The sequence below is a fragment of the Dermacentor andersoni genome, chromosome 10 (assembly GCF_023375885.2).
Source record: "Dermacentor andersoni chromosome 10, qqDerAnde1_hic_scaffold, whole genome shotgun sequence".
Classification (NCBI taxonomy): Eukaryota; Metazoa; Arthropoda; class Arachnida; order Ixodida; family Ixodidae; genus Dermacentor; species Dermacentor andersoni.
Window position 1 is genome coordinate 25,436,035 of NC_092823.1, and position 20,265 is coordinate 25,456,299.

The following is a 20,265-nucleotide window of genomic DNA, read 5'->3' on the forward strand; positions in this document are numbered from 1 at the left end:
GAGATTGGCAAAGAAGCTTGATAACAAGTTAAGGACGGTGCAAAGAGCGATGGAACGAAGATTGCTAGGCATGGACGTTAAGAGACAGAAAGAGAGCGGTTTGCATCATAGAGCAAACGGGTATAGACGATAGTCTAATTGACATCAAGAGGAAAACATGGAGCTGGGCAGGTCATGTAATGCGCCGGTGAGATAACCACCATTAAGGTTACAGAATGGGTACCAAGAGAAGAAAAAGCAATCTAGGACGACAAAAGACTAGGTGGAGCCATGAAATTAGGAAATTCGCGGGCGCTAGTGGTAATCACTTTGCGCAGGACATGGATAGGCCTTCGTCCTGCAGTGGACATAAAACAGGCTGATGATGATGATGAGGTAGATGATGATGATGATGAATATTATGTGAGTGAGTATAAGTGAGTTCCGTTTATTTTGTCGACGTATGCTGGTTGGGGCCTAAACCAATGCATATTGTTTTTCGTTGTCCCGAAACATCAAAGTGTGAATCTGGTTTTAGTATTTTTCCCAGAGAGTAAAATCAAAGCCTGGTTTAAACATATGTTCCTGGCTAACCGTAATAAAATGGTTGTGATACGGGCGTTGAGAAGGAGTGACTCGTTACCTTTCAGAAAGTGTGTCCATCGGAATACATATACAGGCCGCCGGCCAAGCGCATCAATCAGAAGTCGTCTATTGCAAGTCGAGTCACTGAAAACAACGGCAGTGCGGGTGATGACTTCTTCATCAGCCGCAATATCGCACACATTCACTGGTACAATTTGCGCAAGAAGACAGGACCAAAGCAAGTATAAGAAGCAGATGAGCACTCACATGTTTTCTTTCATAGCTCATGTCCCGTCTTGTTGCCCAGTTTGTAACTATGCTTTCCCACGAACTCCATGTTTGCAGCCCCAGTAATGGCGGACATGAGGAAACTATCGCATATTTTCAGATGTAGGTTGCATTTTATATTTAGTTTCGTGACGTATTCGATAAGATATTCAGTCTTATTTTTCTCAGTGACCGGCGTTCACACTTCGAGAGACGACTGAATAGTCCAAATGTTTCTCGTTGCTTTGATGATGGGAACTCGAGGTAAATTGTTGGACGCTGGCTTCGCTGCATCAATCGCATGTTCCCTCCTCCATCCAGGATTCCGTGAAAGCAAAAGGGCCTGTAACTAATGAAATTGTGGAGCATGGTCTCGCTATAGCAGCCATAGATCTGTATCCATCGGTTAGAGGTATCCGTGAGTCCCCCCACAGTTTGTGCTTTTCGCTGGGCCCGGAATGGCATGGTGAATAAAAATTACCAGGACGAATGAATGAAGAACTTTTATTCCCACCAAAAAGGCGCTGTCTGAGTCAGGCCGCGGCATGCAGGCCGAGGGGCGGATCAGGGACTGCCCCGCGGAATAAAGGCTTGTGAATAAAGCCAGGCGGTTGGTTTGATTGCTGGACGTTGGGGTCTTCGCTCCGCAGCCAGACCTCCCAGGCTTCTCAACTATATATGTTCTGGCTGATCCCTGGGCAACCGGCACGTTCCCACATTATGTGGTCTAGCATACCCCTGTCGCCGCAATCTTTGCATTTGGCGTCATTTTCAACCCCTGTCTGCGTAAGATAGACCCAAGATGGACAGATGTAATTACCGGCTAGCAATCGCCTCTCTATACGCGCCTCGTTGTAGGAGAGAGGCCGATCCGAATGTAGGACCTTTCTCCTTTCAAGTTTGTAATGATCAGTGATTTCATGATATGTGATTACACTATCTTTCATCCCCTGCTTTCGGGTTGTTCCTCAGCCGCCTGGTGGTAGAGAGCTCAGGCCAACTCGCGTGCAGCCTCATTGCCCGGGACAGATTCCTGCGCGGGTATCTATATAATGGATATTTATTTTTCTATTATTGGGTTACCAAGGAATATGCGTCTAGCTTCCTCCAATATTCCTCCTTTACAAAAATTCCAAGTTGCTGTTCTGCTATCGCCAATAAGTATGTTCGCCTGCGCAGCAGTCCAAGCGAGCGCTATTGGGACTTCTTCAGCCGTACTTGCATCTCTAGTGCGTTACGAGGCCGTGATGTCGGGTATTTCGCCACCGTCTACAACAGCCGAGACTGCAGTTCCATGTCTTCCGCAAGCTGCGTCGACGTAGGCGTCGACGTAGCTCATTTATCTTTCATTCTTCTTATTACAGTTTTAGCTCTGTGCTCGATGCGCTCTTTGTTGTGTGTGGGGTGCATATTTCTTGGTAACGGCACAACCAATAAATGTTTCCTACAGCCCTACAGCTAGAATAGAACTGGCACAGCTTTCCTAGTAAATCAACAAGCGACAGACAGCTGACATAAGGAAGTATAATATGGATAGACTTAAACATGCTCTCAGGTACGAAGGAAGCCTAAAAGCAGTGAAGAAAAAACTAGGAATAGGTAAGAATCAGATGTATGCGTTAAGAGACAAAGCCAGCAATATCATTACTAATATGGATGAGATAGTTCAAGTGACTGACGAGTTCTATACAGATTGGTACAGTACCAGTGGCACCCACGATGATAATGGAAGAGAGAATAGTCTACAGGAATTTCAAATCCCACAAGTAACGCCGGAAGAAGTAAAGAAAGGATTGGGAGCTATGCAAAGGGGGAAGGCAACTGGGGACGATCAGCTAACACGAGATTTGTTGAAGGATGGCGGGCAAATTGTCTTAGAACACCTTGCCACCCTGTAAACGCAATGCCTGATGACCTCGAGCGTACCGGAATCTTGGAAGGACGCCAACATATTCCTACTTCATAAGAAAGGGGATACCAAAGACTTGAAATATTATGGACCGATCAGCTTATGTGCGTCGCCTACAAAGTACTTACTAAGGTAATCGCATATAGAATCAGGGACACCTTAGACTTCTGTCAACCAAAGTCTCTGGCAGGATTTCGTAAAGGCTACTCAATAGACGATATTCACACTATCAATTAGGCTACTCAATAGACGATATTCACACTATCAATTAGGTGATAAAGAAATGTGCGAAATATAACCAACCCATAAATATATAGCTTTCATTGATTACGAGAAAGCGTTTGATTCAGTTGATACCTCAGCAGTCATGCAGGCATTACGGAATCAGGGTGTAGACGAGGCGTATGTAAAATACTCTATCTCCTTGTTGTGTCTGGTCAATTCCCTCATAACGTTTCGGTTCCACTTTTGGGCCCTTAACTTCTTTTCTAGGTCCCCTTTTCTTTCCCACATGTTCAGCAGTTTGCTATCTATGTTGGATGGTGCGTCCTCGTCTTCTATGGTGGTGGATGGATGCGCTATTCATGTGTTGTTTCAGCGCTCTCGTCCATTCATCAATGTCGGTTATGCTTCCGAAGGGTTCGGCTGCCCTGATTTGTCTGGATTTGTCGCACTCCGTAGTTCTGGGTTTCTTACCTCGTCTGATTTTGACACTGTTGCCTAGCCTGAGCGAAATGATGCATGTTTTGCCCCGTGTTTCTCCAATTAACTGCTATTGCCTTCCGGCAAAGAGTGATATCCGGGACTGTATCCCTACTAATACTATTGCCCATTCGGGTGGGTGTGCTGGTGTCTGTATGAAGTGCAAGGGCGAGCCTTTGTATGTCTTCCCATAGCTGTCTGCCTTTGTGATTCTGCCTATCAAACCCCCTTTCCTGACGAGGCGCATCGGAGTCTCCTACTATTATCAGATAATTCTTCCCGGCCGCTTTGAGAGCATTACGAAATAAGGGCAGGAATGAAATTTTTCTTTTTTTCAGTGTACTATAGACATTAAGGACGAATATGCTTCTCCGGTCCTTTCTCCCTGTAATAATTTCCGTTAGTATCGCGTCATAGTCCCTAAATGTGATTTTGTGGTCTACAGCGGCAATGTTTCTTTTAACGAGTGTGTTGACCCTGGATTTTTCTCCTACATCGCTACCGAAGCTTTGATATCCCGACAGTTTGGCTAAGTTTTTTACGGTATGCTGGATCGCTATGGCTATGGGTTTTTCGGTAATTTGGTCTATATGCTGCTGCAGTAGTGTTCGCATTCTTTGGTACCAACGGCAGTTCCATTGCCAGATTGTAGAGCATTTTTCTCGCTTACGGTGCCTGTCCATGAATGCTAAGAAATGTGTCTTCCAGAAAGATGTGTTTTTAGTTTAACTTTATAAGAGCGGCATTCATTATCCGCACCTGTTCCTGAAAGATTTGTATTATTTCTTGTGTCTGTCCCAATTACGCCTGATTCTGTCTCTGGCCACCTATGAGCTGTTGGGTGCTTACCTCCTGAGAATCGATCCGTTCCTCGGTTTTGGCCTGTCGGAGCTCGAATCTCTGCCCGAATCTCCTCTCTCATTCATGCTACCAGAGGATTGGTTTCCCCTATTCTGCGCTTAAGGGGGGAGGGGTAGGTATAGATCTTTCTACATTCATTACCTCTGGTTTGTCCGTCCTCGGTTTGGACGTTAGGGGAGAAGTGTTTTTAGTTTCCGCGGGGGCGTTGGATCTGTCAGCTGATGCCTTTGGATCAGAGTGTTTTCCCCTTAACTCGGCTATCATATTTTGCATCTCGTTTATTGTTTCTCTATTCTCCTCTCTGAGCGCCTCATTTCATTTCCTAAGTCTGATAATCTGTCTTTTCAGCCTGGGAGGTTTCGCTAGTGTAGCTTACCACCTTGCTTTCCACAATATTCTTCTGCAGGCCCCGCGGGTGCTTGCTTTCCCTGGATGGCAGTCCAGGTCCTCGTCCCTGGCCAGGCTCCCTGGACCTCGAGTTGGACCTAGTCCTAAACAACGACCTCGTTCTCGACCGGGCTCCGGGTGCCTCTCGACTGCGCCCCCGGGCCTCCCGTTCTGATGACTTGAGGGGGGCTTCCTCGCTGCTCCGGACTTTCTGCTGCTGCTGTTTCAGCTTCGATTCCCACATCTTCTTTTTGGGAGATATAGCAAAAACTTATGAGTAGATTGTGTAGTGCTACTCATGCATAGAACTTTGATGAGGCTTGTCTGCACCGCACCCCCTATTGCGCACGTTTACGGTAACCTTGACACGGTTTACAATCCCTGGTTGTTAATTTGTCATTGGTCTTTCTTAATAAAATATTCTAAAAGGTCCCTTTCCCTGTATAGGAGTGAATCTTTTTGTTCCTGACACATTTTCGTTTGGAGCCACCTTTCTCCGACGCCATCGTAAGAATGTTCGATGAATTCCTGCTCGTATCAAGCCGGCTTTCCTGCTAAATGCAAAGCGCGAAATGCTATTTAGGTTTTACTTCGATTTTCCCCTAAATATCTTGTATAGTGATGAACTAATACTTATTTCTAATAAATCTATACCAATTCTGCGTGAGAGATCTGTCATATACAGAAGGACACTAAAGCAAATGGAATTTTGTCACACCAAACCATATCAGTATATATTTCAAAATTAAGTTAGCAGCTAGTACATTGCAGGCTATTTAGCGGTTGTACAGTGCCTATACCCAATATAAAAACGGACTCGAGGCCACTGTCAGTGATATTTACAATACAAAAGAAAATATTCTATGTGCTTTACTCTCGAATTAGCGCTCAATGACGGCCCTTGCCGTGTGTAGATGGTTCTGGGCGACACTAAAAAGCGCATATGAGTACGACTCCAAAGAATAATACAATGAAGACGTACTGTTGTGTCAAAGGTTTTAAATCCCAGGAAAACAAGAAAACTATGGGCAAGTTGATACACATTCGGTTTAACACGGAAGTGTTTTATGCCAGGGCCTGCCAAAAATCTGTCCCGTGTACGTAGTCAAGTCACGATCATCATGACGATCCCTGCAATGGAAATAATTGCCCATTTTGTGCCTAACGAACGGTTAGGAAAGTAAGTGTAGAAAGGTTAGATAGGGTTGCTTCATTAATATGATTCGGTTCTTGGTGTGGATTACTTATCGTAATGAGTACATTTATGCAAAATTTGTTTTATCACTGAGTAATGCGACCGATTAAATGCCCGGCAGCCTTGGCATCTATGAGGGTAGTGCGCTCCTGGAGCATCTTTAGAAGGTGGTCTCCGACAGCCGCCAACCGGGGCAGCTTACACCGTCTTGGACCGTGTGGTCACCTTCGAACATGCGCGTGGGCGCGTGCATGCGATCCACCGGAGCTCCAACCACGCAGTACCGCTACACACGTACTCACAGACGCATCGCATATACCTGTAACGCCTGGTATCCTCCGGCGTGTTGTTCAAGCTAGGCAGCAGCACAGGCCTGTGCGCTTGCTACCGCTGTCATTGCGTCCACCTTCGAGCCAAACTGTAATTAATTAGAAAATACTGTGCATATTTATAGGCTTGTATTAATGTGCAAAAACTCTGTCGCAGCTGGGTAAAATACACTTTTCGGTTGCGCGTTAGGACCAATTTCTTTGAAAGAAGGGTCAACCATTCTTTACAACACTATACTAACAGAAAAGGAAGGTTCGGATGTTGTCGTACTTTTCCGCCTTCCTTTTCTGTTGGCCCTTTGCTCTATGAGTTTAGAGAAATAATTTTTTTTCGTAGAAAAGGCAGAGAGGTCAACCTGAACTGCATTATTTGTTTGTTGTACCGTTAATGGAGTGCAAATGTGCAATTACTAATCCAGTAATGCATAGCAATCAGGGCAAACCTGAGTGACACATTTAGTACAAAGGCCTCCAGCGTTCACAGTAGCTTGAGCGGAATCCTTTTGTCTCGTTAAATTGGCCGTTGTTGAGAACCATCATGATTGACGAGTTCTTGCTGTATTGTGGCCATGTCTCGTTGTTGGGAAGTTCCGGTATCCTGTTGAAAAGACAAAATTTCATAAAATATATTTCACAGAAGCATCGACTTCCAAAAAAGTCTAACTGATGTGCTTTAGAAATTTGAAATTGCAAACATACATTAGGAGAAACCGAATAAGTGCTTGACTGCGGAAAGCAACACCTCAATGAACGCAGTAACACAGGTACACCAGCTGATATACCTGGGGCCCTATAACGTAAGAACATGCCAATCTGTTTTTATCCAAAACCTTTCACGCATAACTTGCGTAAAACCCGACGCAAGCATCGGGCGGCGACCCGCGGTGTTGTTGGACCCAACCAATCAAACGGTCTCGTCGTTTGTAGGAGGTCGCTTTTGTTTATCTTTCAAAACGGATTTCAACCAGAAATTCCCTATCTCAGGACGTTTCTGCAGCGGAATAATAAGAATGCCGCTAAGCTAGATACACAGTGAAGACGATTTGGCAGAGAAATGTTGTAAACGTGCTGAAAGGTTTTGACAGCATTATACTGCCATGTGAAAATGTTTATTATACGTAAATAAATTCATGATCACCGGAAGCTCCGAGTATTCAGTGGCAGGCCGATGATTGGGGGGCGGGGGCGCAAATCAGAGCGGGGTATGCTCTGGCTAGTCCAAAAATTACAGTCCATACAGATGGTTAACCAGCGAAGCTGAAACGTGCGTTCCCAGTGTTTATCGCTGCGTTAATGCCGGCGGTTCATTAGACGACGCCTTGGTAACCTGCGGGATCCTCGGTACGCAGTTGCTACTTGCGCTTGGTTGCCCGAGCCGGTTATTGTGCCCAGGCTGCAGCATAGGCACACGTAGACAAGCTCGTTCCCGGTCCTGCCTGTGGCGTTGTTGATCGAAAGCTACCTGTTCCTAAGGAGTACGTATGACGCGGGACCAACCCATTTCGAAGATGGAGAGAAACTACTGCGCGTGATCGGCTGCGACGGAGAGCTAAGACGTGACTGCTGGTGCAGCTAACATAACATCACCTAGATAGCAGAAGGCCTTTCCCCTCCGATCCTTGACACATGTTGCCTGGCCCGGTTGCCAGAGACTCTAATAGGGATGCTTCGGAATAGGTAACAGTGATTTTGACTTCACCGCTTTCCTCGCGCTGGCCTTGTCCATGGATATTTCAGGCCGCGTGACGAGATTTCATGGATCCGAGTCAAGAGGGCTCGTGCTATCTATGTGGTGTTGGCTAATCGCGCGCCTCACTTTCTCTCTTTTTTCATTCGCGCATGCGCAGGGGTTTGCGCCGGGGCAGCCTTTGGCGTACAGGCGAGCGACCAACGGACGAATCAGCTAACCATATACAGGGGCGCTTTAACGTAAAGCTATTCTAAAATTTTCTATTCCAATTCTGCAACCAGCCCTCCGCGATTGGTCGAAACTTTTTGGACCACCCCCACTTCACCTGTCTGCCACGCGACGTCACGAGAACCGGGATAGCTCCATCTGATATGACGTGTACGCACTGCATTAGGTATGATTTATCCGAATAAAAGAAGAATAGTTATTTCTCACTCGACGTCTTTTCGCCATTGTCCCTCGGTTATTCATCAAAAGTTTTCGGGCTGGGCCGACTTCACCTGCCTGTCACGCGACGTCATAAAACCGCAAAAACTCACCGCGTCAAAGTAACGTGTACGCGTTAAAGATGTATTAATATGTCGAAAAAAACTAAATTTTCTTCTGAATAGCCGCAGGCTGCTCCGTTCTGAAAGGAATAAAAGATGGCTACCACCAATCGCTCAAGCACTGGTTACTTGCACCTGCCACAGAGCATGGGTTTATTTGCGCATAATAAAACTTTTCGCGAAGCCGTGTAACGTTTTTGAGCTCTTTGGGTACATTTACGACCTTGTTCTGCCAACTCTTCTTAGCTGATGGTCTGTTTTAGCGCCATTCTTAAGATTCCATTGCATGCCGCCGCGATTTTCGACCAGCCACCGCAAGCTAAGTAAAGGAAAGTGTACCAATCGCAGACGCTGGCACCACCGTCTCCATCCAGTTATTCATTTTCGGTGCACTGTCTGGGCCCTCTGCACTTGAGCGCGCACTTCCCTCTTGTCAGCCAATTAGATAAGGCAAGCTGCTTAGTCTAGTCAATGTTATTCGTCTTTAAAGAAAACAAACGTGACCTCCTGTAAATGAAGAGAGTGCTTCATTAATCTATTCAGACAACTCTGCGAGTCACAGCCCGATGCTTACGTCAGTGGTTGCGCAAATTTGACGTCAGGAATAGAAACATGTTGGAATAGCTTTACGTTATAGGGACGCTGGTGACGTTTTACATAACTATTAACAATGTTTTTTTGGTTTTAACTCAGGCAGTCATCAAGAGAGTGTTTCTCGACGGTTTTAGCAAAGCAGTAGCAGGTTATTATCAGTGTTTAATATTTATTTATTTTTGTTTCTTATTTTCAATACTCCCACTCTCAGTTGAGAGCATAGAAGGTGGGCATTACAAAGACAATCATGTTTAAAAAGAAAAAAAAAATAATCGACAAGGAAGTACCGAAGCACATCCGCCAGGGTAGCATTAAAGCAATAAATGTGGTCTAAGTAGTTTTTCAAGCAAAAACATCAATCTTGTAATAAAGTTTACCAGTGCGCAATCAAGCACATCGTGAAAAAAAATGGAAATAGAAAATATTATTCGAGAAAAAAGAGAAGAAAGCAAACTTCTATACAGAGCATTTAAGGCAAAGATCACCCACAAATTCTAATTAACATTTCGAAAACATGCATGCTGCGAACACAAAATGAAGCCCAACCACGAGGATGGTTTACAACCAGTTTGCCAAGCAAAGAGAATAAACGCCGTATCGATCATGCGCAGTGTGCAAGCACCACAAAATATTGTTGAAAATAAAAAAGCGAAGCACAACCAGGCACAGGAAGGCAATGTGTTACAAAAATGGGAATGGAATAAAAAAGCAAGCAAGTGATAGTACAAGAACAAAATTATGTGCAATAGCATAAGCAATCTCTTACACCAAGACAAGCGGTCTACATTTCTACGGTCATGACCAGCAAATATTAGGACAGGAAATACATTGTAAAAGTGCAGGAATCTAAGAAAAGAGAACTAGCGTTCAAATGAGAGATGGTGCGCGGCAGTGGCGATGGTACTAGGTTAGATGTATGTTGTAACTTTGCAGAGAAAGCGGACACTATTTCGGCGTCCTTGACATCGGGATTTAACCATTCGCGTATCGTAAGTGGAAAAACGATTGCCCAAACGAGTCATTGTTGGTAGAATATTCAGTCAATGTGTATTGACGCTTATGACGAGTCGGGCGCGACTGTGAAAATGCGATATACTTAGACACATCTATCTTATAGGTGTCATGCACCAGTTGGTACAAAAGCTTGTTACGTGCCTGCTTTGCCCTTGTGGATAGAGTCCTAGTGCCAGAAGAAGCAACAAACTTAGTGGGAGAATCCGTGCGTTTATACTTGTTATACACAGATCTTATGGCTTCGCGCCGCACTGGCTACAATTTTGTTATACGAGTTAGGGAATGAGGGAACCAAACTGTGTTAGCATATTCTAACACCGGTCTTACGAATGTAGTGTATGCTAGTAGCTTTGCGGACGCGGGTGCCATTCTTAAACATATTTGTACATTGAAAAGCTTGCGTAGTCCGGCTGCCATAATGTGACAACGTGTGTGTCCCACCAGTGGCCAGACGTCAACGTAACGCCTAAATACTTATGTTGTTCCACATTCGCTAGTGGTTTACCATTAATAGTGTAAGTGAATCGGGGCGCATTCCCTTTGCGTGTTACTGCAACGGTTACGGATTTTTTACATTAATGGACATTTGCTATTTAGCGCACCAGTCTACTAACTTATCAAGGGATGCTTTGAGTTTAAGGTGGTTTGTGATGCTGTGAATTTGGTTATAAATAATGCAGTCGTCTGCGAAGAGCTTGATACTACAGTCTACTTATAAAGATTAAAAATAACAGCCGTCCCAGGGCGGAACCTTGAGGAACTCCTGAAGTTGCAGGGACTGTTTCTGATTTAACACCTTCGAAAAACACTAACTGTGAGCGGTTGGGTAAAAAATTTTTTATTCATGAAAGAACGGATCCCTCTCCGATTACACTTCTTAGTTTTGCGAAATATTTACTGTGACATACGCAATCAAAGGCTTTTGATAAATCAAGTAAAATCATGTCCATTTGGCCGCGATTATTGATGTTAAGTGCTAGGTCATGAACTACCTCGGTTAGCTGAGTAATAGTGGACAAATCGCTACGAAATCCATGCTGATTAGGGGAAAAGAAATTCAGTTTCTCAAGAAAAACGGTTATGTGTTTTAGGATAAAGTGTCCGAACAACTTACACGCATTGCTAGTAAGAGATATCGGACGGTAATCTGGCAATGGAGACTTATCTCCAGATTTGTGAATCGGTATTATTTTTGCAATTTTCCAGTCGTCTGGCAGTTGAGACGAAGTAAGTGATTTGCGAAAAATGAGCCCAAGATACTTACTACGCCATTCCGCATATTTTCTAAAGAACTCGTTTGGAATATCGTCTGGGCAGCTGGATGTTTTAGGATCGAAGGTAAGCAGTAGGTTGAGTATTCCTGCATCTGTGACTTCTAGGTAATCGATGTTTGATGGACAAAAAGATAAAATGGGAGGGATGATACCATTATCTGTGGTGAAAACTGAGAGGAAAAAATTGTTGTATGCATTAGCTTGCTCCTCTCTTTCCTCCGGACCCGTGTGCGACGCCGTGGAATTAATAGTGCGGAGGTGCCTAAAAAACCTGTTAGGATTGCTTTTAATCAAACTAGGAAGAGCGACACTGAAGTAGCATCGTTTAGCATTTCTTGCTTTATGTCTAAGTTCTGCTTTCGCGCAGTGTAGTCTGTGCTGAATGCAAGGCTCACAGTTTGTGTTTTTCACCACCCTGCGCAGCCTTTTTATTCTTCGCTTTGCCTGAATCACTTCACGTGTTATCCAAGGATCGTTCACTGTTGATTTTCTCAGTTTCGTTGGTATGAAGTTAGTAATACAGTGGATAGCAGCAGATTTGAACCTGAGCCAAAGTAGATTAGTATCACTAGCTGCGTCGGAAGCTAGCTGTGAAAAAAATTCAAACTCATGCGCGAGATAGGTTAACCCAGGGTTATCGTCTGCTCTTTTGAAATCAATTACAGTTGATCCACGCTGTTGATCTGTAAAGCTAAAGCCGAGCGGCAGCAAGCAGATAGGTATGCTTTGGTCCGATATGCCCTCAACTACATCAGTTCGAACCTGGTCTATTGGAAAGTGCTGACTAATAAGCATCAGGTCAAGTATATGTTTAGTTATATTATGTTTGCGTGTTGGAGATGATACAATTTGATGAAGGCTAAAGTTCAACATTAGGTCTATCAGTGAATCCGCGGCAACCGATGTGTGGTTAAGTGTAGTCCAATCAATGTCTGGAATGTTAAGGTCTCCCATTAGCAGTACACGAGAGCTGCGTACGTGATATTGCATGAAGTCTCGAATTGTGGTGATGCCCTCGTAACTTGATGACTGGCTTCGGTAAATGCATCCCACAAATATGGTGGTGCCATCACAAAGAAGCCGGGAGAAAACGGCCTCGGCGTCTGTGACAACGGGAAGGCATACATATGAAAGGCATTTTTTGATGAGTAAATCAACGCCACCAACACAGAAAGGTCGGCCTTTGCGAATAATGACATAATTGGGAGGAACAAGCTCATAATCAAATACTTCGGGAGAAAGCCATGGTTCCGTAATCCCTACTATATCAGGATCATGTTCCAGTAGGAGACTTTCCAGAGCTTCTATTTTGTTCAGAACGCTTCTCGCGTTAACATTTAAAATGGTTAGGGCTTTAATTTTACTTGTTGACGAGTTTGGCGAGTTTGCGACCTTAGTGGTACCTCGTCCTTTTTTTGGAGAGGAGCTTTGTGGTTGTTTTCATCGTCCCAAAAGAAGGCGCGATTGTTAATGAAAAGTTTATCAAATGCTAGTGATACTTTATCGTTCTTCTCGCGGTTTTCGTTTGTGCTATTCCACAGCTTCCTTCTAATGTCTCTGATTCTGGGTGAAAAATATTCTCCGATTGAGAAGTCAGTGTTTTTCAGTTTATAATCTTTTTATGTATGGCAGATTTCTGCCTCAAATCTAGAGTCTTGAATATTACTGGCCTATTCTTGTTCCGTTCTGCTCTTCCTAGACGATGTACGCGTTTGATAGTGACCGGATTTAAGCCGAGAGTATCCTGAACAACAGTTTTGTTTACTGTCTGCTCAAGAATTTCACTCGAGTCTGCGTCAATTTCTGGCACGCCATACAGAATTAAATTCGATCGCCTATTCCGCTTTTCTAGGTCGTCGACTTTCTTTTCCATGCTTTCATAGGCGCGTTTCATGTTGACAATTTCCTCTTGACACAAGCCAACCCTCTCTTCGAGTATTGTTAAGGCCTCTAGTTGATTATCCATATCAGCAAGCCGCTTTTCCTTGAGTGAGTTTAATATCCGAAGCGATTTCCTTTAATGAGCTTTCGATTTGGTCTAGGGTAGGTGCTGGATTCATTTCGATGTCGCCACACAAGAGCAGCAATTTCCGCAAGAGTAGCTTGACGGTACATAGGAGACCTAAGCACCGTGGGCACGGCAGCACAAGCAAGAAAAGGTTGTCCGAGCTCATACATTTGCAATATTGCTTCCTCACCTGCCAATATAAGATCCCCTTCATTGCATCTTTATGAATTATTAAATTATATCACAGCCCTTTAGCATAACCAATGTAAATCTATAGGAGTTGTAGCGATGTACTGGGGTTATCGCTACAGATGCCAGTGGAACATTATGTGCGAAATATTATTGCAGTCATGCTCAAAAGGCCGAAGAGGGTGATAGCAGAGGTGTCGTAAAAAACTGATGCAAATATCACACACACGAAATCATCACTCCGACGTGCCTGAACTGTATCCAGAAGCATTACCCAGCATTAGATCAAACAATGAACTGGTTTGATTCCAATGTCAGGCAAGTGAAAGGTACTTCAGCGGTTAATAACAAGCTAACTGAAATCACGAGGAGACAAAGCAAGACGATGATAAAATGTGTACAAACGAACGCTAACAGGGCGTGGTTGATTGAGCTTGTAACTACATTAGGGTGAACTATTTCTAAACTGCCTAATGATTTCATCCAGCTACTACTACAGCTCACTTCGCTAGCTGGGGCTCGTAAGTGCAACTCTTCACACTGATTTTTGAACTGACTCAAGTCGATTACTGCGGCCTTGATTTCTAGCCGCAAGGGTATTAAGAATCTCAAGAATTAAAACATTTTTCACTGCCTTCGTGCTTCTGGCCTGGTATAAGAATGAATTTAAGAAAATAAAGGTCTATGCCATCTTCATGTTTGCTCTAGCGTTCGGTGCCTATAAGGAAACGGCATTTCGCGCCGTCCTACTCTTCCAGTAACTTTTTTTAATGAAAAAGCCGGAACTGCCATGGTGTGAACTCAACTTCTCTAAAAATCGCAGGTTCCTATTCAAGTAGCAGTTGAAAAATTCAATGCCCTTCCAACAGCCCCCGTAATTCGTTATCAAGAAGTAACCTAGAATCCCTTCAGAACGATGCCCTGCTCAGTTTGTATGAGGCTTGTCAACCATTGTGTACACAACGTAACCAAAGCATTCTTATTTCTTGAGCAATAAAAAAATATTTTCCCCTGCACCTACATGGCATCAGGTTCATGCCCATTGGTCATGTAAGTACATTTAGGTGCACTATTTCTAAACTGCCTAATGATTTCATCCTGTTGCTACTACAGATCACTTCGCTAGCCGGGGCTCGTAAGTGCAGCTCTTCACACTAATTTTTGAACTGACTCAAGTCGATTACTGCGGCCTTGAGTTCTAGACCGCAAGGCCATAAGGAATTTGAGCTCGCACAATATTCGTTTTATTTTAGCGCCTTGATTCCAGTATTGCCCGTTGCGATTTCGCTGCATGCGTTTTAATTGTTTTTCGAAATTGTAAATGAACAAAACGTAGTGTATCGCTGATAATCACGATATACTATGCACGATATTCCTCAGATACCAAATTTTTTTTTCGTTGTTGCGCCAGTAATGTACTATTTTCTCAGAAGCTTCTAGATTACTTTCTTAATATAGACAATAAAGCGCTAATTTACTCAATTATTATCATTGCGTTTTTATGAAATCTCATTCCCTTTTATGCTGAGAAATCATACGGAAATAGATAGGGGACCATTCCCTTTTGAGCGTTCAAAATGCCAACACATCCGTTAGAGCATAAGATAAGCCTATGGTTCGGCCACAGCCACAGCCACTGTTCGCGATAGGTGGCCACACAAATTCGACAAGTTCCACGCGTTCTCGCTGCTGTAAGTAGATATATGTGCTGGTTTCTGTGTTCGGTTAGAGGACAACTGTAAGAATTGGCATTAGCGTACATTCTTGAATGTTAATAATGCGTCGATGTGCAGCTCTCATGGATTCGCATTGCCACATTGGTGTTCTTTCTAGCCCAAGGAGGTTAATTACGAAAACAAATTACTGGAAAGACCATTCAATCTGTGCTACATAAATATAAGAAAAGCAACGCACCCATTTTCGCCGAAGCTGGCCAGCATTCGCACGAAGGCCTGAGCCATGCGTCCATCCGGAGAATCAGGATTTGCCGCGTAGGGTTGACCAAACGCGAAGGCCACATCGGAGCCGTGGGGCGCTCCCATCCACCCAGGCAGTGGAAACATTGCCGTTTTGTGGGCGAATACATACGTAAAAACCTTGTTGTCCTTTTCGCTGTGCTTTTCCGTGAAGAACTGCAGGGGACAGTTGAACAATCTGTCCGACACGTAGTCGATGTATTGGCGTCTCAGTGCGTTCTTATCGTCCGTTGGTGCTTCCTTGGTGTACGTTTCTAATATATCCTGCGTGTTCTCTTTAAGCCGTCGCCATAATGCGCTGCGAAGAGACTTAACAAGCTCCTCTGGTGGAGAACCTTGAAGGTCTTCCACTAAAAGTTCGGGGACCAACGGGAACAGGAGAAACGCAGCTCCTTCGTCTGAAGTTACGCCAGCTAAGACGTCCACAGATGAGAAGAAACCACGCTTCAGCGCCGCTAATGGACTTTGGGGAAGGAACTTGTTACTATAAGTAGGCGCAAATTGGACCATCTTCGGTGCCGCTACCACCAGAGAAGCCGTGGAGAGCTCATCGGCGGACTTGTTTCTCATGCAGTCTACGATATTTTCCGCGTTCGGTGACAGCCCGATTCTTGCACTGTTAGAACACCCCACAACGTTAGCGACCTTGTAGGCTTTGACTATGCTTTCGTAAACTGTCTCCCATGTGTCTAGGCTGTACATCGTACCACTCATCAAGACTGCCCTCTTGAAGATGCGTCGGCTTAAAGGCGACATGATCTGCGCGTGTACGCTCACTGAGCCTGCACCCTCGCCGAACAGCGTCACTCGCTCAGGGTCGCCTCCGAAATGTCCGATGTTCCTCTGCACCCACTTCAGAGCCATGTTCTGATCCAAGAGGCCAACATTACCTGGCGCCTCAGGAGAGTACACGTTCATGAAACCCAGGATGCCAAGACGGTAATTCGTGGAGACGACGACTACATCGCCCAGCGCGGCGAGCACGACTCCGCTAGTGTTCGCCATATTCGCGCTGCCAAAGGTGAATGCTCCTCCGTGGATCCACACAAGTACAGGACGACGCGAGCCCGGGTTACTCGCGACCTCTGGGACCCATACGTTCAGCTGAAGGCAGTCTTCTGTAAAGCTCAGGTTGCCCATTGTGATTCCTTCCAACAGCACCTGGATGGCACAGACCATATGCAAAAAAAAAATAGAGAAAGAAATAAGTCGGTACATTGACTAGCGCTTAGGTAAGGCATATGTTTTCACCATAGTTCTCTGAATTCCTCCACCTTAATGGTTGCCTTGCCATTTCATTTACTGCGCCGTAAATTTAGTGCTTTGAGAGGAAAAGCCGTACTGGTCCGATAGACGTACATATATATATATATATATATATATTTATACATATATATATATATATATATATATATATATATATATATATATATATATATATATATATATATATATATATATATATATATAGTACAAATGTACACAGAGCTGAGGAATCGATTTTGGTGAAATTTTCTTGTTCTCCTTGAAATGTCATTGTCTATGACTTCTTCATGCTTACGCTGTAAGTCCAATAGACAAAATGTATTTACATTCGGGGAGCAGAGAGCTAGGCAAGCATACCCTAGCTTTTACTCTCTTGAGAGAGGACAGGGCACTTCTGAGGCAAGCGCGTACCAACACCTACTCCAACCTCCACCTCTTAGATGTCCTCCACCCCATATCCCCCATAACTTGGAAGCTGTGCTAGGAAAAGAAACCTGTAGGTTATGCAGGCGCTGATCTGGCAGGCAGGCGACATCGCCATGACCATTGGAGTCCTGCATTCAGAGCCCAACCCTTTAAGCTTACGATGACAATAAAGTTATTTTGCTTTGTCTCTCTCTCTCTCTCTCTACAACCGCCCTCGACAGGGGTAGTACATGAAGTGTTATGATTAATGTTTTCTGGAGTAATTGGTGGCGAGGTGGCCAGCCGTTATTTTCCTGCTTGTATTTTGTCTATTGAGCATAACGTGCTATGAGTGACGAAAATAAAGTGAATGATATTATGCAATGTACGACGTACGTTCTGACAGCGTTTAGGTGCGGGAGGAGCACTAGGATTCTTTTTAAACCGGAGCTTTCTTTGCCTCTTGTCCATGGTTTGTAGTTCTTCGTCGAAAGGGAACGGGGACCCGATTTTTATTAATAATGTCACAAGACGGGAACTAACAGACACCAAGGACAAGATGGGGGAAATTACTCGTACTTACCCCATTCACTACATTACGACGGCTTCAAATCCGGCAACATTGATGCCTTCAGGTAGCATGTGTGCGGTTAGGGACACGTCGCCATCACCTAAACAGATCACTTTCTCGTGACGCCTGCGGCAGAAAGGACGTTCCACATCCAGCGCCTAGGTTTGTGAGGGGTGGCGCAGGCTAACACTGCCACGGTTAGTTCTACTAGGAAAACATAAATACCTCAGAAACGGAATGGTGAAACGGCGCAGCTTTTGCTCAGTTAGTACGAGAATCGCACGCGTAATGCGAAGACGTGAGTTCGTATGCCACATGGGGCCAGTTGTTTTTTCATCCATGTCCTTTTAATCTCTTTAAGTCAATTAGTGGGCACAAGTAATTTCCCCTATGTTGTGTGCTTAGTGTCTGTTCGCATCTGATGATTCGAATAATAAAAATCAGGCGCCTTGGTTCCCTTTCTTCTCGTTCAAGCGGCATAGACGGTTGAAATTTATTTAGGTATCTGTAACACTTCTCAGTGCATCGACGTCTTGTCAACAGTGTAACTGACAACCATGATACATGGCCTTGTTCCTTGTAACATGAAGAATAATCAGCTGCTACAGGCGTCGAGACCATGCGCACTTCATCCACAATTGCGGCTACTTGGCTAACTGAAACAAAGTTGGCGTCCCTTAGTTTCCAACCTTGCGCTGCACCATCGTGACCTTCCGCTTAAGTGCTACGCTTACTTTGCGTCTTCAGCTACATGTATCCCTTTTATTCTTTTCTTTTCCTCCAGTGTGTTTTCCTAAAATGTGTTGTTAAGTTCGTGCGCCTGCAACTCTCTCTTCGCGATCACGCAAGTCAAGCAACGGTACTCGTGTGATTCCCACCTGAGGACAGGCTGTGTTTCCAGCGGTTGCGTCCACGGTGCCTTCCCAAGGTTGTTTCGGAAGTGGAGGCCGAAAGCGGAGCTTTCCCACAGGCGGCTCGGCGAACGGAATGCCGCGGTACTCTTCGACGGATTTGTCCAGGACACGGACAACCTTGCCGCGAACCATGCCTTCCGTGGTCTGCCTCTCCACGAATGACTCGTCGGCCGTGACAGTGAGCACGACGGCGACGAGAAGGCCCGCCAGGAGTGCCGTACTGGTCGCCATTGCTCTGGTTGCTGATGATTTGGCCTAGGTCGAAATTGTAAAGGCGACGGCAAGTCATTAAAGCTTTGGGTCACTTATGCCGTATTTACTTATGTAAAGCTGGGACTTTATATTTCGCAGAAAATTTATGCAAATTTGTGAGATGCAATGATTCTGCCAGAAAATTTCTCAGAGTACTTTCTATGTGCTCAATAAAAGAAATAAGGAGTGAAGTTGTTGTAAATTGAAGTTCCGTCCTAGCTACTTTCGACTAATAAGTATTACTTCCAAGTGGTGGTTTTACACAACCGTAAACAGCAAATGCCCTTTATTTTTCAGAGACTCGCTTAACCTAGAATCAATGAACTAACGTATAAAGTGACTTTAGCACGATCAAGACACAGTCGATGTGAACACTCAAGTCTCTGATTCCTCTCTCGTCGGCATTGTCGTCATCGTCCAGCTTGAGACCATTCGTGTAGATTACACCTCGCCGTCTGGCGAAGCGAGAAAAAGGAAAAACTGAGACGTATTAGCTATCCCCGTTGAAGTCACGGACTTCCCGAAACGACAGCAACCTCACCCTTTTTTTGGTTTGGATAGGATTGTGATTGTGCGCGCCAAAAGTCCCCGTAGAGCTCAACAGATGGGGCTCGGGAACCATACACTATCTTTATTACCGGCCGGAAAAAGCTGACGAAAGTGCCTGCAGCAAGTTTCATTGGTGTGATTTTTACTCGAAAAAAGAAAACGTCACTTTTGATGCCCGATGGCACGAGCATTATGCGCGCAAACATTATGCATTTGATAGATGGTAGGAGCATGATGCGAGTAAATACGGTAGGCTTAAATATTATCTACACATAGTGTCCAGCTATGTTTTTCATACACCATTGAAGTACAAAGTGCTCTAATACAATTGTGCTATGGTGAAATGCGGCCAGGGCTGCTGCGCCATTTGTCACTTCTCATGAATGAAGTGGGGAGCAATTCACTTTGCAGGAAATGGAAGACCACACACACCACACCTCCACTAAATATGCCTATGCGCAATGTGTATTTGCAACCACATCGGCTCAAATCTATGAAAAGTCGAGGTGCACACGACAGCCTTCTGATAATGCAAACTCAACGTTTTGACGTGATGCCGGAGCACGTGTGTTCCCCTCTGCCTGCCGTGAGGTGGGGTGGGCTTCAAATCTACTATCTTCTGTTCTGGCGTCCTTACTATTCAGGGAATTGCCGCCGCTCTTCTATTGACACCTCTCATTTCCTCCTCTGGAAGTCATCAGTAAGCTGCATGCTTGCCCTACGTGGTACTCGTGACCGCTGCAAACCGAGGTCATAACACTTTGACTATCAATCAGTGTGCAGGGACGTCAATGGAGTTCA

At 44.7% G+C, this 20,265-nt stretch overlaps 1 protein-coding gene across 1 annotated transcript; it reads right to left on the reverse strand.

Moving 5' to 3' along the window:
- Positions 1 to 6,670: 6,670 nt before the first annotated feature.
- On the reverse strand, positions 6,671 to 18,894 carry LOC126519175 (acetylcholinesterase-like). Its single transcript, XM_050168791.2, has 3 exons — positions 18,628 to 18,894; positions 15,446 to 16,668; positions 6,671 to 6,812 (listed from the first exon to the last, which is right to left on the reverse strand). Exons 1-3 carry the CDS (start codon positions 18,892 to 18,894, stop codon positions 6,671 to 6,673), a joined length of 1,632 nt encoding a protein of 543 aa, XP_050024748.1.
- Positions 18,895 to 20,265: the final 1,371 nt, after the last annotated feature.

Bases quoted from the DNA above. Each gene is read 5' to 3' on its own strand.
- LOC126519175 (XM_050168791.2), bottom strand. From the start codon at position 18,894: ATGGCGACCAGTACGGCACTCCTGGCGGGCCTTCTCGTCGCCGTCGTG. The intron at 16,669-18,627 runs GTGGGAATCACA...TGTGCCATCCAG, and splicing joins GAAACACAGCCTGTCCTCAG to GTGCTGTTGGAAGGAATCAC. The intron at 6,813-15,445 runs GTGCGTTGCTTT...TCTTTTCAACAG, and splicing joins GCCAGCTTCGGCGAAAATGG to GATACCGGAACTTCCCAACA.